The sequence below is a fragment of the Myxocyprinus asiaticus genome, chromosome 1, assembly GCF_019703515.2.
Source record: "Myxocyprinus asiaticus isolate MX2 ecotype Aquarium Trade chromosome 1, UBuf_Myxa_2, whole genome shotgun sequence".
NCBI classification, from domain to species: Eukaryota; Metazoa; Chordata; class Actinopteri; order Cypriniformes; family Catostomidae; genus Myxocyprinus; species Myxocyprinus asiaticus.
Window position 1 is genome coordinate 8,385,603 of NC_059344.1, and position 26,896 is coordinate 8,412,498.

General features: G+C 40.0%; 2 protein-coding genes and 1 long non-coding RNA gene across 5 annotated transcripts in view; 1 reads left to right on the top strand and 2 right to left on the bottom strand.

Annotated features, from left to right (window-relative positions):
• LOC127449150 (uncharacterized) overlaps positions 1-26,896 on the top strand; it is a 230,751-nt gene that overhangs the window by 11,543 nt on the left and 192,312 nt on the right. The gene's annotated exons all lie outside the window — the stretch shown is intronic.
• Positions 10,914-25,154, bottom strand: LOC127449001 (uncharacterized). Its single transcript, XM_051712055.1, has 2 exons — positions 19,587-25,154; positions 10,914-11,693 (listed from the first exon to the last, which is right to left on the bottom strand). The coding sequence occupies exon 1, from the start codon at positions 24,236-24,238 to the stop codon at positions 23,171-23,173; it is 1,068 nt and encodes a 355-aa protein (XP_051568015.1). The 5' UTR covers positions 24,239-25,154; the 3' UTR covers positions 10,914-11,693; positions 19,587-23,170.
• lrrk1 (leucine-rich repeat kinase 1) overlaps positions 15,248-26,896 on the bottom strand; it is a 238,663-nt gene continuing 227,014 nt past the window's right edge. For 2 of the 3 annotated variants that reach the window (XM_051711490.1, XM_051711481.1), the window contains one exon: positions 15,248-15,613. In XM_051711490.1, the coding sequence (XP_051567450.1) occupies positions 15,436-15,613 (178 nt within the window). In that variant the 3' untranslated portion in view covers positions 15,248-15,435. The remainder of the gene's footprint in view (positions 15,614-26,896) is intronic. The other variant, XM_051711498.1, reaches the window with a different exon arrangement.

Genomic DNA, 26,896 nt, shown 5'->3' on the forward strand with positions numbered 1-26,896 from the left:
AAACTGTGTATTGCACATAGTTATTGCTCAATGGGGCAATTTAACTGTTCATGAGATGGATAGCCTGAGGGAAAAAACTGTTCCTGTGCCTCACGGTTCTGGTGCTCAGAGCTCTGAAGCGTCGGCCAGAAGGCAACAGTTCAAAAAGGTAATGGGCAGGGTGAGTGGGGTCCAGAGTGATTTTTCCAGCCTTTTTCCTCACTCTGGAAGTGCATAGTTCTTGAAGGGGGCAACCAATAATCCTCTCGAATTGTCCTTTGTAGTCTTCTGATGTCTGATTTCGTAGCTGAACCAAACCAGACAGTTACTGAAGTGCAGAGGACTCAGTGAACGCTGAGTAGAACTGTATCAGCAGCGCCTGTGGCAGGTTGAACTTCCTCAGCTGGCGAAGGAAGTACAACCTCTGCTGGGCCTTTTTCACAATGGAGTCAGTGTGTGTCTCCCACTTCAGGTCCTGTGAGATGGTAGTGCCCAGGAACCTGAATGACTCCACTGCTGCCACAGTGCTGTTTAGAATGGTGAGGGGGGTCAGTGTTGGGGTGTTCCTCCTGAAGTCCACAATCATCTCCACCGTTTTGAGTGTGTTCAGCTCAAGGTTGTTTTGACTGCACCAGACAGCCAGCTGTTCAACCTCCCTTCTGTATGCAGACTCATCGTCAACTCGGACTCATCGTCATCTTTAAATAAACACTACCTTTTACCAAAATAATGAAGATGCAATTAGAGAAATACTTTTTTTTTTAAATTGATGAGACTTTTGCATTTTCTTACACATAATTAAGCCTTTTCTGTGAGCTAAAAAAACAAAACAAAACAGACTAGACAATTTCACAAAAAATAAATCTGACCATTCATGGCCACTATAGTACAGTCTTAGAAGCAACAACATATTATAATGGGTTTTATAGGAGAGAAAACACTTAACATGAAAATAGTGTATTTCTACTGTCTGCGTTTTGGCAGTAAATAGTGTTTATCACAACGAACATAGAAGAAAATCACAGTAAACATTTTGACTAACCATGTACTTTTGTATTTAAAAAGTGCCGCAGTTTTTCTCACAGTAATTTTGAGTCGATCTCTCTTCCAGAACGAGCACTGACATATGCAATACCATGTTATAAATAAATGCGTTTACTGGTATTTTGGAATCACAGTGGTGGGAAACAATTATCATGTACTCGAATGTTATATCAAAATATTTGACAAAATTGTCTTGCTTTTGGTGGAAAACAGGACAGAAGACATGCACTGATTGTCATTGATTTTCCTTGATCTTTCCCACTGCTGCTTCAGTCAAGTGTAGCATCCATGTAAACTTAAAGCAATAGCCGATATCTCACACAACTCACACAAAAAGGAGTTTCAGGTCCATTTCTTTCTATTTGCGAAACATTCTCAGCAGTTTGGGTGTGAGATGCTAAAATACATGACAAAGAGTGTCCTATTTTAACTGCATGAAAGAGGTGTTTCTTGACTAGTGTACTCATATACACCACTGATTTTAGAAAGACTCTGTGAGTACTACTGACCGCAAATGCCAAATTCCACAAATCTGAATATTTCCAAAAAGATACCGATTTGGATGTATGCTGCTGAGGTATTCTTCCATTTTTCGACCATTTGTTGCCATGGCAAGTAATCCCATCAAGGATTTAGTTGGGGGACATTTTCACACCTAAGGGTTTGTGGTGAGCAGGGCTTGGCCGAGCAGCATCTGGGCAGAGTGAGGCCGAGGAGATGAGTGGTGAACGAGTTCTACCTTTACGCCACACAGGTCTCACATTCTAGTGAGGAGTGGCAGGAGTATATAAGGAGAGGAGACAGCAGTGAGGACTCCATGACAGCTCCTTCCACCTCCAGTTCCCAGGTTTCGGCACCAATGTGGCAGACCTCTGCCTTTCTACGGAAGGAGGAAGCGAGGACCGGATGAACACTCCAATGTAAATCTTTTAATCACAACACTTTTCAGTGTACACATACAAAATCATGTCTCTTTCTCTCCCCGTCTTCCGCTGTCTCCTCTCCTTAAATACTCCCGGTGCTCCTCACTGGAATGTGAGAAAGGTGTGGCGCACAGGTGGAACTCATTCACCACTCATCTCCCCGGCCCCACTCTGCCCAGATGCCACTCATGAGCTTGTGATTCGCAGAAAATGTTTGCCAGAAGTATGCAGCTCTTCACCGGTAGTGGTTAACCTCCGAAAAACCTTTGGCAACAATGGACAATTTGCTGCAGGTTTGCTACAAAGCTCATTTACATGTGAAAATTATCTGTGGCAATTTGTGGCAAATTTGTGGCAAGTTTGCTGCAAATTTGCAGTGAACTCTCAATTTTTGTAAGGGCAGCCGTTATAGCTGCCTTTAACGTTGCCCTGTTTCAAACGGGTCACCCGAAATGCATCTTAAAATTAAGATAACGATAAAATTCAGGGGCCTGGGTAGCTCAGTGAGTATTGATGCTGACTACCACCCCTGGAGTCGTGAGTTTGAATCCAGGGCATGCTGAGTGACTCCAGCCAGGTTCCCTAAGCAACCAAATTGGCCTGGTGGCTAGGAAGTGTAGAGTCACATGGGGTAACCTCCTCCTGGTCACTATAATGTGGTTCTCGCATCGGTGGATCACGTGGTAAGTTGTGCATGGATGCCACAGAGAATAGCGTGAAGCCTCCACATCCGTTATGCCTCTGGGGTAACACGCTCAACAAGCCATGTGACAAGATGCGTGGAATGATGGTCTCAGACGCGGAGGCAACTGAGATTTGTCCACTGCCACCCAGATTGAGGCGAGTCACTGCGCCACCATGAGGACGTAGAGCGCATTGGGAATTGGGCATTACAAATTGGGGAGAAAAGGGGAGGAAAAAAAGATAACGAAACTCATTCACAAATAAGGTTGGGAACTGAGAATTCCATTCTTTAAAAAATACTGGAATCGTATGATAATAAGTAATGATGATTAGTAATATTGGCATTTTATTCATGCTGTTAGCCAGAGGAAAACCGGCCCCCACAGTGAGCCTGGTTTCTCCCAAGGTTATTTTTCTCCATTAATCAACTTATGGAGTTTTGTGTTCCTTGTCCTTGCCCAATATATAAAATATAAAATATATTATTATTGATGCTGACATAAAGAGTTTATTTACGTCGAACTGTCTCAACTCAACCAAAAGCAAAAATTACAACAGCGGTACTTGACCATTGAGCAGATCGTGTGATTGATTTCAGCTGCAGCTAATCGCGTGCTTGGCTACTGCAGCGCGTGTAGTGATTATGTATCTCACAGGCAAAGTTACCAAGTCCGCTTATCATTAGCAACTTTGGGCTTGTTTTTTTTTCTTCATAAAGTTGTTTATAAATATGGGCACTCACGGGTTACTGTTTTTTTGGGGTTTATTTTCAGAACATAGTTAAATTTTTTGGGCTTCCAACACACCTGCCCCGTGCAACATTCATCACTCATGGCCTCGCGTATACCCACGTTTGTAATCAGAAACCGGATTTGAGTGACAATCACCCTGTTTATACCTGATATTAAGATGCGTTTAATGTGATCCGGTCACAAATACAGGTGTAAACGGTCTAAAAGGTTTTGTGATCGGACCACAAAAAACACATACAAAAGGTAGTAAAAAACGCATGTGACCACATCGCATTTGAGGTGCAAACGCTAATCCGTACTGAATATTGCATCCCAGACAGCAGTGAAGCACCACCCCTCTTCTGTCAATCAACCGAGTTTAAACTTTGCCAGTTATGGGCCTCTTTAAAAGAAAATAACTATCCAATCTAAAAAATTTAAAAAGCAGAGACATACACAAGCACGAGAACTTCACGGATTTTTTTCAGTGTGCCTGATATCAACATGCAGTGACTGTGACACAGATGAGAAGCACACACATTTGAAGCTCAGCTACTGTAACAAAGGTACTCCACTAAAATAACAGAGAATTCTGCTTTGAATGTTGCATATGTGCTTAGATTACATTTAAACTGGGAGAAACCGTGCTAGTTATGTTCGCGCTTTCCCTGTCTTTTATGACTTTTCTGCACTTTATTATCATGCAGTAACACAATGACATAGTGATTGATGTACTGTATATCATCATGAAATCAGAGACCCTGCCCTCGAAATCCCAGCACAAGTGGTCAAAGGAGACACATTTAGCAACCATCAGACATTAGCAATGTATATCGCTTGATCACATGTTGACCGGAGCATACGAGACGCATATTAATACCAGGCGTAAACCGCATCAGACTGTCACAAGGAAACCAGCTAATTTTTCCTCAACCACGATAATAATGGGGCCTGGGTAGCTCAGCGAGTATTGACGCTGACTACCACCACTGAACTCCAGAACCAGTTTCGAATCCTGAGAGCTGAGTGACTCCAGCCAGGTCTCATAAGCATCCAAATTGGCCCAGTTGCTAGGGAGGGTAGAGTCACATGGGGTAACCTCCTTGTGGTCGCGATGAGTGGTTCTCGCCCTCAATGGGGCATGTGGTAAGTTGTGCGTGGATCGCGGAGAATAGCATGAGCCTCCCATGCTGTGAGTCTCCGTGGTGTTACGCACAACAAGCCACGTGATAAGATGCTGTCTCAGAAGCGGAGGCAACTGAGACTTGTTCTCCACCACCCGGATTGAGGTGAGTAACTACACCACCATGAGGACCTACTAAGTAGTGGGAATTGGGCATTCCAAATTGGGAGAAAAAGGGATAAAAACAAAAACAACAACAAAAAACAAACACGATAATAATGCATACATGGACAGATACTTGGAAAAACAGAGGTAAATGTAAATTTCTCAGTTGTTTCCAATTCATCACAGAATGATTATTAGATATGATGCATTAATAGAAATACTGTCAGTCAGATGTCATTGTTGACCAGTAATTACAAATATCTGTGCAGTGTATTTTTATTTTAGGCCTTACTTTGTGTCATATTCACTTTCAGATGGCTTTTTACAAAGGTGATACAGGAGTGACAAAGGTGATACAGGACTTTATTAGCTCAAATCAAAAGTCTGTGCATCCACTCTCCATCCAACAAGGTTTAACAAATCAAAACAATTTGGCCTGCATATAGTTACTTTTAGTCCAATTCGCCCTCCATTTTAAAGAGTTTTTCACACCTGCTCTACACAACCTGTCATTATTAATCACGTACTTTGTTTCTGTTTTCGTCCCATGTTTCTGCCTTTCCCAGTCCATACCCCATGTCACGGATCCAACTGAACCTCCTGCCACATACACACAACCCTCCCTCTCTCCTGAATACTGATCACCTGCACCTGCCTCTCATCACCGTGTCAATCAGCTCCTCTACTTAAACCCCATTCTCCCTTCATTCATTGTCTGGTCTCAATTCAGAATACAGACTCACTTACCTGCGATTTACCTGACTCTTCAAACGTCATTCCTGTGATCTCTCCTCGATTCATCTCCATCGCAACTTCAACGATCTCTCCAAGCCTCCACTCCTACGTCTACTTCCCATTGTTTGTCACCCCAAGGATTATTTCTATCTGCATCAACACGAACCATCCTCAGGTTTCAGTTCTTCACATCTGCACAGATCATCTTATCCAGATCGGTTTTGTGTCAATAAATACCTGCCTTCGGGTTCAACACCATCATCGAGTCTGGGTTTCTGTGACAGAAGACCAGACCAACCAAGACCATGAACCCAGCAGGTCCGGACCCCTTCCAGGAACTGGTTGATGCTCTCCATTAGAGATGCAGCCGCATCGATTCCCCACAGAGCGGGTGAAAATAGCTTACATCATCTCCTTGCTAGCTAGATGAGCGCTGCAGTGGGCCCAATCACTCTGGGAGCAAAACAGCCCTGTAATTCAGTCAATCGAGAGCTTCACCCAACACTTCAGGGAAGTATTCGGATGCCCAGTGGGAGATTCTTCCATTTGTGAACAACTCTATAATCTCCGGCAAGGCAAAAGTTCCATCAACGATTACGCCCTCAAGTTCCGCTGTACTGTGGTGGCAAGGGACATGTCATCTCAGCATGTCCCATTCGTTCTCCACGCCCACTGGTGTCACGTTAACGCTTCAAATGTCTGTTCCTCTCCATTGTTAACCAGTGTGATGCTTAATGCTTCTGGTTTTTTTCATTAATATCATGTGGTCAATAGCGAATGATCAGTCTCTAGTCGCTGCCATCTCACTTGACGCCAAAAAGGCATTTGATATGGTAGAATGGGATTATCTTTTTAAGATTTTGGAAATTAATAGGTTCGGGAGTACTTTTAATGGATGGATTAAGTTACTTTATAGACACCCTGTAGCAGCGGTACAAACAAATATTATTTATTATTTAAATATTATTTTACTCTGAATAGGGGCACTCAGCAGGGTTGCCCTCTTTCCCCATTATTGTTCTGTCTTGCCCTGGAACCATTAGCAGCCATGATAAGAGAGGAGGATGATTTTCCAGAGGTGGTGGCGGGAGGTATGGTGCATAAGCTTTTGCTTTATGCAGATGATATTTTATTATTTGTCTCTGACCCTACTAGATCTATGCCTTGCCTCCACAGAATTATTAATTCCTTTTCCAAGCTCTCAGGATATAAAGTCAATTGGTCTAAATCCGAAGCTTTGGCTCTGACAGTGTACTGCCAGGTAACAGCCTTCCAACCGTGTGCCTTCCAGTGGCCCAAACAGGGCATTAAGTATTTGGGTTTTTATTCCCAGCAAATTTGTCTGATTTAGTTAGAGTTAATTTTGACCCTTTAATTAAAAGATTTTTGAGAGATGTGGACAGATGGGCTTCATTACATTTATCGATGATTGGGAAGGATAATGTTATTAAAATGAACTGTATTCCAAAATTAATCTACCTGCTACAATCTCTCCCTGTAGATATCCCCCTCTCTTATTTCAAGCAATTTGATAACATAGCGAAGTCCTTCATTTGGAATGGTAAACATCCCAGACTACATTTCAAAAAATTACATAGGCCGATTGACAAAGGTGGGCTAGGCCTACCTAAGATTTTGTTTTATTATTATGCATTTGGTCTCAGGCATCTGACTCACTGGTTGCTTCCACCTGAAAGAGCCCCTCCCTGGTTTTCTATTGAACGGGAAGTTCTTGCCCCTATTTCGCCATTGCAAAGACTTTCTATCAAACTAACCTGAGAAGTTAAATTACACCCCGTATCTCACATTTGCACATGATTTGGACAAGAGTGGCCAGAGTATTCAATTCGGACATTTATTTAAATGTTGCCTCGAGCATATGGCTTAACCCAAAATTATGTATCAACAAGTCTCCTTTCTGTTGGTCAGACTGGATTGTGAGGGGGGTTGCTACACTCGGCGACCTGTATGAGAGTGGAGTGTTGAGATCTTTTGAGAATTTGGGTCATCATTTTGGGATTCCCAGATCTCAGTTTTATAGGTATTTACAGCTGCACCACATGCTCTGTACTGTTTTTGGGAGTAGCACGCACCCCCCTAAAACGGCAGATACTTTGGGAGAGGTGATTACTGCTTTTGGAAAAGGTAATGATGCATCAATGTATTACTCCCTGCTGATTCAGAGTCTGGGTGATGGAGCTTTAACTTCTATTAAGAGATTATGGGAGAAAGATTTGAACTTGGTATTGGAGGATGGAGTGTGGACTAAGATTCTGAAAAATGTCAAGTCTGCATCTAGAGATGCAAAGGTTCGCCTTATGCAATTTAAGATTTTACAAAGATTTTATTGGACCCCCTCTCGATTATATAGGCTTGGTCTTAAAGACACACCCACCTGCTGGCGATGCCAATCAGAAGTTGGAGACACAATCCATGTTTTTTGGGGATGTGTTAAGATGCAGGATTTTGGTTAAAGGTTCTGAATTATTTGTGTGACATTCTGGGCACTCAAATTTTACTTTTCCCCAGACTTTGTATTTTGGGCGATGGGGAAGTTATAAATTTGGGGGACAAACATATAAAAAATTGGGTTCTGACTGGCATGATGATTGGCAGGCAAATTATTTTAAGGGGTTGGAAGTCAGACGGAGCACCACCATTGGAAAAGATCCAATGGTGTGCGGAGATGGGGAGGGTGGCGGCTTTTGAGAAGATGACAGATGGAAGGCTGGGGCTGGAGAACTTGTTTTCAAGAAGTGGGGTAGGTATTTTGGGGGACTCTAGGAGAAGGGATGAGGAGAGAGACATTTTGTTTAATTATGCATGTTTATTATATATTTTATTTTTTATTTATTTATTTTATTGTTTGTGTGTGAGTGTGTATTATTTTATGTGACCACAGGGGTGTCCTTAGAGTGGTAGGGTGGGGTTTGTTTTTGGGGAGGGACATTAATGAGGGTTCAAAGTTAAATGTTGATTTGGTATGTATATGTTGTGTTTTTCTCTGCTGTGTTATTTTCTTTGAATCAATAACAAATGTTAATTACAAAATGCTTCTGGTTTTTCTCTCACACTACCTGCACTCCTTGACTCTGGGTCAGCCGGCAACTTCATCTCTGACGTGCTCTGCCGCCAGCTCTAGCTCCAAAGGCGACCATGTGACCCCAACCTCAAGATACACTCCATAATCGACAAACCCCTTGGCAGAGATATTATTCATCACTGTGTGGGCCCAGTGAAACTTCAAGTTGGATGTTTACACAGAGAAGACATCACCCTACTGGTTCTGGAGAGCTCCACCACTGACATTGTATTGGGACGTTCATGGCTCATATGACATTCCCCTTCATCTCCTGGTCTACCGGTAACGTCCTGAGGTGGGGACCCCAGTGCTTTCCTTCCTGTTTCCCCAATCGTCCCACTCTAAATCCCTCAGCTTCTGTCAAGAAATCTCCTCCTCTCCATCTCAACACTACCACCATTGAGAGCCCTGCTAGTTCCACCTCTGTGGAGATCCCATCCTGCTACTCCCACTTTCAGGACATCTTCTGCCCTCTACGCACCTCACAACTACCTCCTCATCGACCATGGGACTGTGCAATAGACCTTCTCCCCAGTGAGCCAGTGCCAAGATATACCCTCTCTCCTTTCTAGAGCAAAAGTCCATGGACGAGTATAGACCGCCTTCGTTACTCCTACTGGCCACTACGAGTACCGGGTGATGCCGTATGGCCTGGTCAATGCCCCCTCCATGTTCCAGGGCTTCATGAATGAGGTGTTCCACGAGTACCTCCATCGATTCGTCCTCGTCTACATCGATGACATTCTGCTGTACTCCCGGAACGAGACCGACAATCATCAGCTTCTTGCGCTTGTGTTGGAAAAGCTGAGGGAATACCACCTGTAACTCAATGCTGAGAAATGTTCTTTTCATCAGACATCCCTCCAGTTCCTAGGTTACAACATCAGCCCTGAAGGCATTCAGATGGACGAGGAGAAGGTAGAAGCTGTTCTATCCTGGCCCACTCCTACCACCATTAAGGAACTCCAGCGCTTCTTGGGATTCGCCAACTTCTACCGCTGGTTCATCAGGAACTACAGGCCCAGAGGAAAGATCATGGATACCTAAAGATGACACCGACCCTACTCTCCAACTTCCACAACACTCACCCAAGCCGTCCAGCTCCTCGTGGATGGGGTCAGCCACGGCATCGGGAAGCATGTCCCTCTGGAGTGGTCTGTGGGGTGGGGGGGTAATGTCACGGATCCACCTGACCCTCCTGCCACACACACACAACCCTCCCTCTCTCCTAAATACTGATCACCTGCCTCTCATCACCGCGTCAATCAGCTCCTCTACTTAAACCCCATTCTCCCTTCAGGCGTTGTCTGGTCTCAACTCAGAATACAGACTTACTTACCTGCAACTTATCTGACTCTTCAAGCGTCATTCCTGCAATCTCTCCTCGATTCCTCTCCACTGCAACTTCAACGATCTCTCCAAGCCTCCACTCCTACGTCTACTTCCTATGGTGTGTTTGTCACCCCATGAATTATCACTACCTGCATCAACACGAACCATCCTCAGGTTTCAGTTCTTCACATCTGCACAGATCTGCTTATGTAATACTCACCTGTTTTTCACTATTTGTGTTTTATGTCAATAAATACCTGCCTTCAGGTTCAACACCATCATCGAGTCTGGGTTTCTGTGACACTCCAATGATTAAAGCTGCACTATGGAATATTTTTTGGTTCATAAAAAACAAAAACAGTGTTCAAAACAATATCTTTACCACAATTAACTATGGTAAGCATACAAAAATTATATGTATTTTGAGCTGTCAGGTCGGATTTGGCACAAAATCGCAGGCTTATGTCGTTCATCCTTACGTCATTATGTCATGTCCGTTAACACAGAAAAGAAGTACCGGCTGTCACGTTCCGGCTGGGGAAACTACGCAGGGCCTCTTTTCCCAAAAGCATTGTAAGCAACCTGCAAGACAATCACCAAATTACACCTAACATAAATAAATACTTATAACTGTACACTTTATGCTGAGACTTTAATAACAGGATACGTTTTATTTATTTTTATTTTAACTGACAAGGCTAATACTACTACTACTAAATAATATAATAAATAAATCATAATAATTACAATAAATAATAACTTCACTTTCAAGCCAAACACAGTAACAACACATTGTCAAAATTGAGAAATGAGTTATGACTGGGGTCTCTTTAGACTTTTTAGAAAAAAACATTTATCCTAAAAATGTGCTTCATGTGGTAACATCTAAATTGTTGTTAACTGGTTTGATTGAAGTAACTGAATTAATTACATTGTGACAGAAAAAAAAAAAAAAAAGCTTTAGGGGTTAGATCAAGTAGAAATACAGTGGCAAGAAAAAGTATGTGAACCCTTTGGAATAAGTTTGTTTTCTGCATTAATCTTCATAAAATATTATCTTATCTCTTATAAAAGTCACAAGTATAAACACAATGTGCTTAAGCTAACAACACACAAACAATTATAATCTTTTATTGCACACATCCCATTAAACATTCACAGTGTTGTGGAATAAGTAAGTGAACCCTTGGATTTAATAACTGGTCGATCCTCCTTTGGCAGCAATAACCTCAATGAAGCATTTCCGGTGGCAGCGTATTAGACCTGGACAATGTTCAGAAGAAATTTTGGACCATTTTTCCTTGAAGAACATATATCTTATGATGTCTGGTGTAAATGGCTCTCTTGAGGTCATTCCACAGCATCTCTATTGAGTTAAGGTCTGGGCTCTGACTGGGCCACTCCAATAGGTGGATTTTCTTTTTTTGAAGCAATTCTGTAGTGAATTTCCTTCGATCTTTAGAAAAAACATTGTCCAGCAAAGCAGCCCCAAAACATGATGCTCCCTCCACTGTAGGGATGATGTTTTCTTGTTGGTACAGCCCTTTTTGCACCATAAGTCCTGCATGTTCTTCCCAAACAATTTAACCTTAGTTTCATCAGTCCACAAAACATAGTTTACCTGAGCAATCTGCGGTGTGCTCTTAGTGTCATCTTGGCTGGACGACCACTTCAAGGGAGAGTAGCCACAGTACTAAATCGTCTCCATTTATAGACAATTTGTCTAACCGAATATCTAAGCTCTTCAAGATAACTTTGTAACCCTTTCCAGCTTTATGCAAAGCAACAATTCTTGATCGTAGGACTTCTGAGATCTCTTTTTTGCAAGGCATGGTCTACGTCAGCAGATGCTTCTTGTGAATAGGAAACTCAAAATGTTTGAGTGCTTTTATAGCCTAAGTAAAAAAAAAAAAAAAGAGAAAACTTTCAATGTTCAAAAATTGGCCTTCATTTACTTACATTGTAAGTGCCTCACTATAACCCAGATTTTCTCTTTTTTGTGGTAATCAATATTTTGCCACAAATGCTGTTGATTGAGCTTAAATTGCATTGAACCCAGAATATTCCTTTAAGTCCAGATACAATATGAAATATATATATATATATATATATAGTATTCTATTTTATAATGAAATAATGTGTAGTCAAGAAAAAGTGGTATCGGTGCATCCTAATAATACTGTAACATTTAGAATTGAATTATTTCAAACAAAGTCTAATTTAAAAATAATAATTTTTGGTTTTGGCTTTCAGCCCAGTATGTCCAGAATGTTTGGTTTCGGGCCAAGAATCTTTATTTTGGTGCATCACTTATTCAAATGCTTTGGTTTGTGTCTTATGTAGGGGGTTGAAAACACACTGTGTAATATGTGTGTACATAACTGAACAGTATTTCTTAGAATCTTTATGAAGTTCAAATTATTTTGACAATCCAATGTTGCTGCATCTCTCAGGCTTGCAATGGTAAACGCACACTCTGGTAATATACCTCAGTAAGATTCAGTTTTAGCTTGGAAACTTATTCATGAAGCCAAAGCAGAACTAATTCATCAGTAATCACACACTGTCTCTTTAATATAGAAAAATGCAATGCAGTTGAAACAGTGCTGTTCCAAATTATTAATTATAATATTTACAGTTCAGTAACAACTTTATACACATGCAGCATGAGATTTTAACATATTCCGCAATAAATAACACATCATTTACAAAGATTCCTCTGTGATTCACAGTAAACAACAAACTGTACCTCCATTATGGCCTTATGAAGTGGGTGGAGTTTCATAAGGTCTGTCATTTATTTTTTGTTTATTGCTGGTCACTTCCAGGGTCTCTTACCAAAACGGCATGTCTTCATCCAAACGCACATCCAGTAAAGGTGACATGAGGTCATTCAAATTTAACAAACCAGCAACATTAACTCTCAGAAATCTCTTTCTTGGCATACTGTATATGCACACACACACATGCATACACACACTTCACTGACAGGGTTCCAGATTGTGGGATCAACTAAGATCCTAGCTATGGCGTTTATGAATGTAGTTCTAACAAATCCTTGGTTTCACTGAATTCTGATGCATTCTGGTTTAATGAACATTAACATGAGCATGATACATACTAATAACATAGGAGCTTGTGAGTAAACATACAAATGCTTAGGCCTGAATATATGTTAACACGATTAGCAAGTGTGCCGTTGTGCCTCTTTGTGTTTATGTATATATTAGGACTGACAATTTAACATGTTTAGTTATGTCCCCAGACTGTAATATAATATTTCATCCATCGGAGCAATTCCAGCTTTAAGTACAACCTGTTTTCAGCAAGGGCAGTAAGTGAAATTTCAGCTGTATAAGCAAAACACAGCTGTACAGACAACAAAACCACACTCAGACTTGCTTGACACTAGCGACAGCACAAGATAAGAACTCGTTGTGTTCAAACACATTCTTGCATTCAGACACAGCTGGATGAAGTGAAATTCTAAATGCAGTGGTCTTGAGATGTGTTTTTCTAAGTTTCAAACTACGTTTATCTTGACACAGCGTCCTGTTTGTGATGTGATGCAACCAAAGTGAGACACTCCAAAAGTGTTCATCTGACGCAGGTATACATTGATGCATTCTTAGAAAGACCTTATAATAAATCTATCTTGAACAAATTCAAGAGTATTCAAATACTAAATGGATTTCTGTGGACTTAAGGCCTTATCTTCAATCATAGTAAATAAACAAAATACTGCATTCTAAAGCCACTTTTTGTCTTATCAATGCTTTTGTCTCATCTGCCACAATAATGACTGAAGAATTAATGTTATTAAATTATTGTTATTTGGGGAGCCCTTCTCTGCAAATATTGATATATGCAATTCATTAATCAGCATATCATAATTAATTAGATAAAAAAATTATTGATTAAAGAATTATTGTTATTGAATTATTGTTATTTGGGGGGCCCTTCTTTGCAAATATTTATGTATGCAATTAATTTATCAGCATATCATAATTTATTAGATACAATTTTTTATTGATTGACAGCCCAAGAATATATATACACTGGCAACAAAAAGTTTGGAATAATGTACAGATTTTGCTCTTATAGAAAGTAATTGGTACTTTTATTCACCAAAGTGGCATTCAACTGATCACAATGTATAGTCAGGACATTAATGATGTTAAAAATTACCATTACAATTTGAAAGAAATGTTCAGAACTTCTTAAACTACTTCAAAGAGTTCTCATCAAAAAATCCTCCATGTGCAGCAATGTCAGCTTTACAGATCCTTGGATTCTAGCTGTCAGTTTGTCCAGATACTCAGGTGACATTTCACCCCACACTTCCTGTAGCACTTGCCATAGATGTGGCTGTCTTGTCGGGCACTTCTAACGCACCTTACAGTGTAGCTGATCCCACAAAAGCTCAATGGGGTTACGATCCATAGCACTCTTTTCCAGTGATCTGTTGTCCAATGTCTGTTTCTTTGACCACATTAACCTTTTCTTTTTCTTTTTGTTTTTCTGTTTCAAAAGTGACTTTTTCTTTGCAATTCTTCCCATAAGGCCTGCACCCCTGAGTCTTCACTTCTCTTTACTGTTGCACATGAAACTGGTGTTGAGTGGGTAGAATTCAACGTAGCTGTCAGCTGAGGACATGTGAGGCGTCTATTTCTCAAACTAGAGACAGTGATGTACTTATCCTCTTGTTTAGTTGTGCATCTGGCCTTCGACATCTCTTTCTGTCCTTGTTAGAACCAGTTGTCCTTTGTCTTTGAAGACTGTAGTGTATACCTTTGTATGAAATCTTACAATTTGCAATTTCAAGCATTGTATAGCCTTCATTCCTCAAAACAATAATTGACTGACGAGTTTCTAGAGAAAGCTGTTTCTTTTTTGCCATTTTTGACCTAATATTGACCTTAAGACATGCCAGTCTATTGCATACTGTGTGTTTGTTTTTGAGTTGCCAAAGACTATGTTAAGCTTCATTTAACGAACCAAATAGCTTTCAACTGTGTTTGATATAATGGCAAGTGATTTTCTAGTACCAAATTAGCAATTTAGCATGATTACTCAAGGATAAGGTGTTGGAGTGATGGTTGCTGTAAATGGGGCCTGTCTAGATTTGATCAAAAATGACTTTTTTCAAATAGTGATGGTGCTGTTTTTTTACATCAGTAATGTCCTGACTATACTTTGTGATCAAGTTGAAATCCACTTTGGTGAATTAAAGTAACAACTTCCTTCCGAAACAGCAAAATCTGTACATTATTTCAAACTTTTGGCCGCCAGTGTGTGTGTGTGTGTGTGTGTGTGTGTGTGTGTATATATCTATCTATCTATCTATCTATATCTATATATATATATATATATATATATATATATATATATATATATATATATATATGCATGTGTGGCCTGCAAGTTTATATTTCCTAAAGCAAAAGCCTGTGTGTGTGTGTGTGTGTGTGTGTGTGTGTGTGTGTGTGTGTGTGTGTGTGTTTGAGTGCGTGCGAGTATTCCCCCTAGCTGGTCTCCCAACCCCACTCCACACCTGTACTGGTGTGTCTGTGTGTGTCATTACTGTCTGCACAGTACACTGATTCTCTGTCACACTCGCATCGCACGTTTACACAGCTACCGCCTTTTCCTCAAACTACTCTCTAAGCGGCCGAGGTCCTCATAGCCCTGGTAGAACAGCTCTAGTTCGCGGCCTCCCCAGCTCCGCCAGACAGCAAGGCACCAGGCCATGTTTTCTTTATGAAAGCCACACACAACAGTGTCCTTTGCAACGAGTGCTGCCTCCACCAGTGCCCTGAAAGACAGAGAGAGAGAGAGAGAGAGAGAGAGAGAGAGAGAGAAAGACCTGAGGTGAGGTGTGCAAATGAGGATTTTCTTGAAAACGCTGAAAATAAACCTGAAAATGCGGAGCCTTTGTAGAAATATCAGTGGTTCTATTCTTTTAATGTTGCATAGAGGTGCAGTCAGAGGCAATGGAAGCGTTGCTTGTTTGATTAATGTGTGTTTACATTAGAAGTTGTCAAGAGTCAGAGAGTGACATAGACTAGTTTATGATAAGTATTTTGTTCTAACTAAAACTAAAGTTCTGGCAGATAAACCTACCAAAAACGCACTAAATATTAGCTGAATGAATTATTCTTATAGCTATAAAATCTATTTGAATGTCATGTTTGAAGCTGTTGTAAAACATATCAATACATGCAAACCAGTGATATCACACCTGTGCTATTACTTAAATGATCAGACTTACAGGGGAAAACTTCTAATAACACCCTAGCATTTCATTCTCAGAAACCGTAAATATATACTTTACTGATAAAATCGAAATCATCAGAAACAAAATTGGAATTATGAATCCGTCTGCCAGAGCACTCCAGAAGACTAAAGTTATTCCCTACGAGCAACTTCAATCTTTCGATGTAACAGGTCAGGAAGCGCTAACTAAAATGATCGAAACATCAAAATCAACAACATGTATGTTAGATCCAATGCTGACTAAACTCCTAAAAGAGGTGTTTCCTGTAATCTCAGAACCTCTTCTTTTTGACTTTTCCCCCTTTTCTCCCAATTTGGAATGCCCAATTCCCAATGTGCTTTTAAGTCCTCGTGGTCGCGTAGTGATTCGCCTCAATCCGGGTGGCGGAGGATGAATCTCAGTTGCCTCCGTGACTGAGACCGTCAACCTGCGCATCTTATCACATGGCCTGTTGAGCGCGTTGCCACGGAGACATAGCGCGTGTGGAGGCTTCACGCCACCCACCGCAGCATCCACGCTCAACTCACCACGCGCCCCACCGAGAATGAACCACATTATAGCGACCACGAGGAGGTTACCCCATGTGACTCTACACTCCCTAGCAACCGGGCCAATTTGGTTGCTTAGGAGACCTGGCTGGAGTCACTCAGAACCTCTTCTTAATATTATTAACTCCTCATTGACCTTAGGGCATGTCCCAAGAAACTTTAAACTGGCAGTTATTAATTAACTGATCAAGAAACCACAGCTTGATACAGGGGAATTGGCTAGTTATAGACCGATTTCAAATCTCCCATTTATGTCAAAAATACTAGAAAAGCTAGTGTCCTCCCAACTATGTTCATTTTTTACTGAGAAATAGTATATATGAAGAATTTCAGTCAGGATTTAGGCCCCATTATAGTACATAGACTGCACTTATCAGAGTTACAAATTACTTGCTCTTATTATCTGATCGTGGCTTCATTTCTCTTCTAATGCTCTTAGATCTTAGTGCTGCCTTCGACACCATAGATCATGACATTCCCTTGGATAGGCTTGATAATTATGTTGGCATTTGTGGACAGGCATTAGCTTGGTTTAGGTCCTATCTCTCTGACGGCTACCACTTTGTGTAAATGAGGAACTGTCAGATCAAATTAAAGTATGGAGTGCCACAGGGATCAGTTTTAGGGCCTTTTCTCTCTATATATGCTCACCCTGGGAGACATTATCAGGAACCATGGAATTATTATTCAGTTATGCCAACGATACCCAACTTTATATTTCTTCGAAACCCGACGAAATTTTACAATTCTCCAAATTAACAGAGTGTATAAATTATATCAAAGAGTGGATGGCTAAACATTTCCTTCTACTCAATTCCAATAAAACAGAAGTACTAATTATTGGAACAAAAACTTCAAAAAATAAGATATTGACCAAATACATCTACGTGTATGTCCTCAGTAAATTTGGAATGACTTCAAGGACTTTAACACTAAAACGTATAGTTCATACAAAATCATTTTGTTGAACCATTGACCCACAACACTTACTTAGTTTACAAATTTTAACCACTAATAGTTCTAAACATAAATAACTAATATTGGCATTATATTCATTAATTTTCTGTTATAGCATAATTTCATGTGCAGCAGATTTGCTGCAATCATGACAGGCAGTGTGGGATTGCAAATGTAAGTGTCAATGTAAGATCAGGTGGTTCACTGTCTTTCACATAGCATCACATGAAAAACTACAGTGATATACAATCTAGCATTGAGGATAATTATACTATGTTCTAAGTTCATTTTTGATTAGAAACAAACTGTGCATGAATGCTGACCTGTCTCTAGTTCTCAGGACCAGTTGGGACTCAAGCCCTTTGGTGATACTATTGATCTAGTTAGGCATGCTGGGGCCAACTATGCCTCAAGCCATCCGATAGCCTTTTTCCACTGACAAGGTTTGGGGGCAAGTCCCTGGGCCGGTGCAAATTCTCTAACTGTTCCGTGCATTTCCACCGCAGAAAAGGCAGTTCGGGGGTTGAAAACCTGGATTCGCACAGGCCCCAAAAGCTTGCTGGTCTCCGTGCAGGAACCAATTACTTCAGGGGGTGAAGGGAGGGATAATGTGTCATCACCAGGTAAAGTTTTCCAAAAAAAACAAAAACAAAAAAACAACAGTAGCTACCGTCTGCAGCAAGGAGTACTTCACTCTATAACTATAATAAAAAACCCACAAAATGATCAGACATTAAAAGTGTTTGGGAACCGCGGACAAAACGAGCACTGTACTTGCTATGTGTTCTTCTACGGAAATCCGAGATAAACTAGAGAGATTGCAAAGGAAAAAAATTGTCTACGAGAAGATACAGAATGAAATGATGCATGCAGACTTCATTTTGACAATTGACCAAATCATAAACAAATTTAAAAACACTTAAGGGAGTAAGAGGGACCATAAGAAGGACCTAAGCAAAAGCGACAGTGGATGGAGCAACAATGTTTTGGACAAGGACAGCTAACTAACCAGGGCATTGAATTTAGCCAGTCACACTCGAGATAAACCCAGAATCACAAGTACAATAATCACAAGTTATTGTATTTGCTAACTTTGTTAGCTTTTCTTACATTATAGTCATCTTTTTTTGTGCATTGTTTGGATCAGTAAGGGGATTTTTGACCAGCTACTCAATAAGTTCAGAAGTTCACAGCTTTCTATTAAAGGAATATTCTGGGTTCATTACAAGTTAAGCTTAGTCAACAGCGTTTGTGGCATTATATTGATTACCACAAAAATTTTTTTGACTCGTTCCTTCCTTTTCTTTAAAAAAAGCAAAAACTTGGTTCCAGTGAGGCACTTACAATGGAAATGAATGGGTGCCAATTTTCTAATGTTAAAATACTCACTTTTTTTTTTAAAAGTATAGCCACAAAACATAAAGGATATGCATGTAAACATGATTTTATTTTGATAAAATCGCTTACTTACCTTTTCTGTGTAAAGTTAATGCCAATTTTACAACTTGGTTACCATGACAATGTAATGTCAACAAACCATAAAATGACTGTAAAAATTATGATTTAAACAACTTCACAGCTCAAGTAATACACAAGTTTTAACAGAAGAATTAATTAAATTAAATAAAGTGCTTTTATAAAATTATAAGCTTCACATTTCTGTGTTTAAACCCTCCAAAAATCGGCCACATTCACTTTCATTGTCCCCATTCACTTACATTGTAAGTGCCTCACTGTAACCTCCATTTTTACTTTTTTTTAAAAGAAAAGGAGGGATGAGTCAAAATTAAATTTTGTGGTAATCAACATTATGCCAATGCTGTTGATTGAGCTTTAATTAAACCTGTGGAATTCTCAATCAAGATGTAAACATAATATTATATGCTATGGCAAAAATCCAAATGCAACCATCTTCTACACCAATGTTTATAATGATTCCACTGTTACAGTTTACAGAACTTAGCAAGTTAAGCCATAGTTCATACAAAATAATGTAACTACATTACCTGTCGCCTTTAGCGTAGATGTCGTCTCTGGCAATCTTGTAGAGCAATGTAATAACATTGGATTGCACTACTCCGTATGTTTAAATATGGCCTCAATAACAAGAGTAAAAGCTGTATACAAAAAATAGTTAAGCAGGTGTGCACATCTACAACCCATGTTGGGCTCAGGTGCAGAACAAAAAAATGTAAACGAATGTCAAGAGGTAGATGTCCACATTCTGAAATTAAAGCTCCAAACTTTATTACAAAAAGGCAACATTTCGACCAGTCAGATCTTCATCAGGCACAATCCCCATGTTAAATGAAACACAGCTTTTATAGATAGGTGATAACATTCAAATAATAATTGTATACAAACACTGTGTTTGTTTGTGGGCAGGTGAGGTAGTCATGTGAAACAACCACGAAGCCCGTTATGTCATCGTTCGGTTCTCAAGTCAGTGGAAAAGCGCAGCCGGTTTACAAATAGCTCCAGACTGCCTCGGCTGTGAACCAGTGGAGCACAGGCTCAGCACGAGAACCATTGTCATTTCAGTGGAAAAGGGCTATGAGTGATGTAGTTGTTGATTGGATTAGGGCGGGTGAAACATCAGTCTGTGGCGGGTTCCTATTAGGGATGTGCACGGAGAGTCGACATTCGGTTAACTGCTAAATGCGCCAATATTCGAATACCAAAATCACAATTCAAGTTATTCTACATGTGCAATAGAGGTCTTCATCCTGACCCGAACTCGAAGTTCTGACAAACCGTGTGGTTTTTGGTCAGTTTTTCCAAGTATAGGACGAGTCGAGGGCTGGCTGTTCAAACATGCTTTTCTGTGTGTCTGCGGTTTTTTACTGTATACTGTTAACATGCGCTGGACGGACACTTTGACTGTTGCGCCAAATCTCACCATTTTTTCTTAAAGCGTCTTGCGCAAGATCGCCACATTTTTAGACATCAAGTAGAGTTAAAAAGAACTATCATTTTTATAAACGTATCATGAAACACCTGCATTATTTCATGCGTTGTGCTGCATTGTGCTGCATTCAGTAGTTCAGGTTGCAAAGAGGACTTCATGAGACTGTTACACCATTAAACATGATTCCAGGTTGTTTTTCATCGAGGAACGTTTCAGTGCGTTATTACCAGTAAGACGGTGTTTCTTCCCTTTTGCTTTGGTGTGCATATTTACAGACAATAATTAGACAAAATCAAATCAAATCACGTTTATTTATAGAGCACATTTAAAAACAACTATGGTTGACCAAAGTGCTGTACAGTGGCATCACAGGCAAGACAGTATAGCAGAAATAAAACATAGGTAGTAAGGCAGTTTCACAGCTTAACCATGATTTAAGATAAATTAAAATCTAATGAAAATAAGAAAGTTTTAAGCAACGATTTAAAAACAGATAAAGAGGAGGCAGTCCTGAGGTAATCTGGTAAGCTGTTCCACAGTTTGGGGCCAGTGATACAAAAAGCACGATCACCTCTATGCTTCATCCTGGATCTAGGAACAGACAGAAGTCCACGTCCCCGGATCTGAGCGATCTGGTTGAGTTATGCGGACAAACCAAATCACAGAGATAATGGGGTGCCAGATTGTTTAATGATTTATAGACAAATGTTAAAATGTTAAAATCAATTCGAAATCTAATAGGCAACCAGTGCAAGGAGATCAGGATGGGAGTGATGTGTTCATGTTTAAGACTGCCCGTTAAAAGTCGTGCCGCAGCATTTTGGACCATCTGCAGATGGGATAGAGCTGATTGGTGCAGGCCAGAGTACAGAGAATTACAGTAATCTTCACAGCGTGAAGAAATAAAAGCATGGATCACAATTTCAAAAGCTTTCCAGGATAGAAAAGATTTTGTTTTAGCTAGGCGACGTAGGTGGAAAAAACTCGATCTAACCACTTCGTTAATTTGTTTGTCGAACTTTAGGCTACTATCAAAGACAAAGCCTAGTTCTTAGTTCTCTAGTTCTCACATTCACTAGGTTCTTAGCGTGAGAAGTGAGATGAGGAGTGAGAATACCTAAGTCAATGTTGTTCACTGTTTTAAGCTCGTTTGGTCCAAACAGGATAATTTCTGTTTTACTCTCATTAAATTATCTGTCAGCCAGGTTTTGAGTTCCTGCAGACAAGCTAAGTGAGGGTCAAGAGCTTGTTTGTCATGACGTTTTATAGGTACATAGATCTGTGTGTCATCAGCGTAACAATGAAATGACACCCCATATTTGTTAAAAATTGCACCCATAGGAAGCATATATAAAGAAAATAGGGTTGGAGCGAGGATCGAGCCCTGCGGTGCCACAGAGGTGGTGTGCTGGCCCACTGCAACAGAGAAGCTTCTGTCTGATAGATATGACCGGAACCAATCCAGAGCCGTACCTCGAATACCAACACAATGCTCAAGGGGTGAAATAAGGATATTGTGGTCAACCAGATGAAATGCTGAGCTAAGATATAAGAGGACCAGGGCCATGACATTCCCAGAGTCTGTAGTCATTAAGATGTCATTTAGTACTTTTAGTAGAGCAGATTCTGTACTATGCAAAGCTTTGAAACCCGACTGGAGAGGTTCAAGGATAGAGTTCATATTTAAAAATGATTGCAACTGGTTTAAAACTGCTTTCTCCATGATCTTCACAATAAAAGGCAAGTTAGAGATAGGCCTAAAATTGGCACAGATAGCGGGATCCAAAGTGGGTTTTTTGAGGAGAGGTGTCACCGTTGCACGTTTAAGGCAAGTCGGGACAGTCCCAGTGCAGAGACAGTTGTTAATAACAGACAGTAAATCTGGACCAATAGTGTCAAATATTTGCTTGAGAAAACTTGGTGGTACGACATCATTTGGAGATAAGGAAGGCTTTAGATGTTCAGTGATTTCTCTGCATAATTGGAGAGAAACAGGCTCAAATTCACTCCAAACATCGGAACAGGATGGAGTCTCAACCAGGTCATGAACATCTGGCAGCAGCTGAGATCGAATACTGGTAACCTTTTCAGAAAATTTTCACATAGACACTGATGTCTCAGGAAAACTAGTTGTAATAGGATTTAAAGCTGTGTTCATGGTGGAGAAAAGAGTTCTGGGTCTATGGGAGTTTTTAGTTATAATCTCTGATAGATATTTTGACTTAGCAGATTTGACAGCTTTTTGGAAGGTGGACAGTGCATTCTTCATTATTTCGTAAGACACTTGTAGATGGTCCTTTTTCCATTTACGTTATGCCTGCCGGCAGATCTGCCTGAGTGATTGCATAGTGTCAATAAACCAGGGCTCTGATTTCGGTTTTCGGTGACGTGACTTTAGTGGGGCTATAGAGTTTAAGGTATTTCAACAGATGGAATTGAATAAGTTGAGATGTTCCTCAGCATCCCAATTATTTGATGGAGATGCAAAATCCAGGGGTTTACGGACCTTGTTATATGCATTTGAGAAGTCTATAGAGGAGCGTGGAGAAAATATACGTGACAAATGTACCTGAGATGGGACTTTCACCACAGAGTCAGAGAAAGAGGTTGAAAACAGGATCAGATTGTGATCAGAAAAGGTGTTGTCACAGATTTCAATGCTGTCAACAGATATTCCATGTGTTAATACCAAGTATGACCATGTGAATGCATGGGGCCATTTACCCATTGAACAAAATCCAAGGTGTCAATAAGGGTTGAAAACTCCTTAGATAGTGGATTGGAAGCACAGCATAAGTGAATGTTAAAATCACCCAAAAGTATAATGCTATCAAAGCTTGTCACAATCCCCCCCAGAAAATCAGTGAATTCATTGATAAAATCCTTGTTTGGTTGTGGAGGTCGGTCGATCAATATGAACAACACTGGATCACCAAGTTCCATATGGAACAACAAAACCTCAAAGCTATGATATATAGCTGTAGGTATGTTTTTTATAACAGAAGCCAGACCTCCACCGCGACCAGTGGTCCGAGGGGAATAAAAAAATTTGCAGTCCGGAGGGACTAGTTCAGAAAACAGACTTAAGTCTCCCATTTTAATCCAAGTCTCTGTGACAAAGAGAAGATCCAAGCTTTGTGAAATAAAAAAGTCATGTAATATAAAAGTTTTGTTTACCAAAGACCGTGCGTTGGTAAGTGCAATCCTAAGTGGTAATGGTTCACTAGCAGTAGCTGTTACACAGCTGATGGTGCGGAGATTAAGGTTGTTAACTCCTCCTCTGCGTATCCTTGGTGAAATGCACCGGGGGGTCCTGGCAGACGAGCCAGGGGAAAGCGAGTGAATCCATCGATGAGGTATCTCCAGTGAGTGCCATACAACGTGCCGTCGGCAGAAGAGATCTGGTGTTGGAAGGGCCGAACCGGACCGGTGAGCAAGATCCGAAGCCAGGCCGTACTTCCACCTAACCGTGACACCTGTTCGCTTGCCACGTCTCCTGCGGCGCTTCCTCCGCGGAAGTTCAAAAGCCCTCCAGCGCAGGTAATCAGGGATGTTTGGTGAGGGGGGAGGCAAGCAAAAGTGAAATCCACTCAGATTAAGCATGGAAATCTTAGCAACTGAGTTTTGTATATAAAGCAGAGTTTGGCGATCATAAACCAGCGAAGAATAACTATACATAAATAAAATAAAAAGTAAAAGAAACGAAGACAGAGAGGGGAGCAGACGGCAAGCCACACACACCGGCGCCATCTTCCTCTTTTGTCACATGGGGTCAAGTTCAGATCAATTTGATTTATCTTGTTTTAGAAACAACACTGCATAAGATATTTAGGTTTTTCAGAGAATGTATTTTTAACATGTGTATTTTGTCTTACTGTACTGGCAGAGTTATTATAGTCAAAACAAGTGAAAAAATCTAAAAGTACTCCAAAGTATTTAGAATACGTTACTGACCTTGAGTAATCTAACGGGATACATTACAAATGACATTTTACAGCATGTATTCTGTAATCTGTAGTGGAATACATTTCAAAAGTAACCCTCCCAACCCTGCATATACAGCACATTTAGAGCCATTTTGATTATTTTCGTTTGAGTTTAATGTGAGATTTTATCATTAGATGATCTATGTATTGTACTATTTGGGCTCCTAACTCACTGTGCACTTTTTTTGCTGCTGTTTTGAGTAGTGTTTTAGGAAATTCCATTGCAATAAACATTCTTTATTCCAGCATCCCGACAAAAAATTATTAACAGTTCGTAAACCCTCACGGATAACCGAATGATAAAAACAGTAACTGTGCACATCCCTAGTTTCTATAACTGCCTAATCCCCCTGCATTCTTTGTTTTAGGTTGTTATCTGAGTGCTTTGTCTCTACTTGTAAGGACTGACCCCTAACATTTTTATAAAACTCCAATGTATGCCACAAAAAGTCAGACTTGATGACTGCAGCGCAAGACAGCACATTCTGACATGCAGACTGATGCTCCTGATCTTCCACAATAAAGAATCCTGCTACAGATTTACCAGAGTCTCCTGGTCTTCTCTGAGAGTTTCCAACAGCAGGATGAGTATTATCAGAGACTATTTGGCCCAAGATAGACCACTGGTATTAAAATGAATGGGAGAAATTGGACTGGCCTACTGATGTAGAAAAGGAAGTCCTGCCAAGAGCCAATCACCTTTTAGATACAGACATATCTTGTCAGTCATCTCGAGAACGTGCATGCGCAATAGCTAAAGAAGCAGAAGTTATGATAACCTTGTTGTCAGATTTTACTGCTGATTTTAAATGTTTTGATTGTTTTTCTTGACCAATAGTTTTGGATATTTCCAGCCTGGTCTCATGAAATTTATGAAATACGTGCTGTATATCACATTTGGCTGCAGGTTTACAGTGAAAAGTCCAGCTGGGGGCGCCAAAAGCAAGTAAAACGATGTCGTATTCAGACGCAGTTTTAAGGTGAATTTTTGATAAAACATTTTTTTTTTTTTTTTTTTAAACATACCTCCCTAACCTAAAACTTTTGCCTAAACTTAACCATTAGTGTTTTAAATATCTATGAGAAGTACAATTCAGAAGTTAAATGAAAAAGCACATTTTCTGAAGCTAAAACCTCATTTTGTGCTCTTTATATGACTCTGTAATGTCACATGTCAGCTTGAGTTCATGGCTGGACTTGAACCGTGGTGTTCTGACTCTAAGTCCAATGCCCTATCAGGGGAGCTACCATGTAAGCTTTCCATGTTGGAATAAGTGTATATATGTAGGTGAGCCTGTAATAAAAGCATAAAAATTAATTGTTTTTCAAAAGATGTGTTTGAGTAAAAGTGTGTCGATATAAAATAGCAGGTTCTGAGTAATAGAGAGAAAAATAAGTATTTATAAAGTCATAATCAGCCATTTAAGTCATGATTTGAGTGAAAGTGAATAAAACAGTTGTAGTGCCTCTAGTGTTCATTTCTCCAAGAAACTGCAGGGAATTGTACCTGGAGATGTTTAACAAGTTTTGCAAAAATGTATATAGAGTCACGTTTTCACAATGAGAGCAGGTTGGATATTTCATTTTCCCCCCCATTCTAGTAGAAATTAGCTGTACTTTTTATGCAGCTTGTTTACATAGAAAATAGCTGCCCAGTCTGCCCAGGAGCATTCCAAAGAAGGCCCCCGAGTGGACTGACTTGTCTTGAAAGGGAGACTTTGGTCATTTCCCTGTTATTCATTCGTCAATAAGTTAATACCAATCAAATCAAAGTGGAGACATTACTTCCTCTCATGTGCCTTTTCACCTATATTCCACAGTTACCCCACTCACATTCACACCATGCTTTAGAAGCTCAATGACATTGCAATGAGCTGAAGGGAGGTGAGAGAGGCCATGCCTCCCTCTGAAATGTATCCACTGGTGTTGCAGTTCAAAAGTGTACTTTTAGAAATATGACTGCTATACACATTACATAATGTTTTATTTATTTTATATGTACAGTCCATTATTTTTCTTATCCATATGAACATAATTTATGAACAGAGTGTGAGTGGGGATGGTTGGCATATGCAATATAAAATAAAAATAAGAATTATTCTAAGCTGATCTATAGCAACTAGAGAAAAAAAACAAAAACATAATGGTTAAATACTGGTTATTTAAATGATTTAAAAAATGTTAAAATCATTATGAATGAATGCAGGGCTGCCGGAGCTATGGGGGCAGGCTGGAATTTCACCCAGCACTTTTCAAACTACTGGTAGGGATGGGCAGATCGATCCTAAAGTATCGATACTTCCGATACTGATATTGTATCAAAAATATCGATCCTCACACAAAATTATCGATTCTAACTTTTTTTTTTTTTAAACTAGGAATATTATTATTTGGTTACCATGAACATGAACAATTATCATAA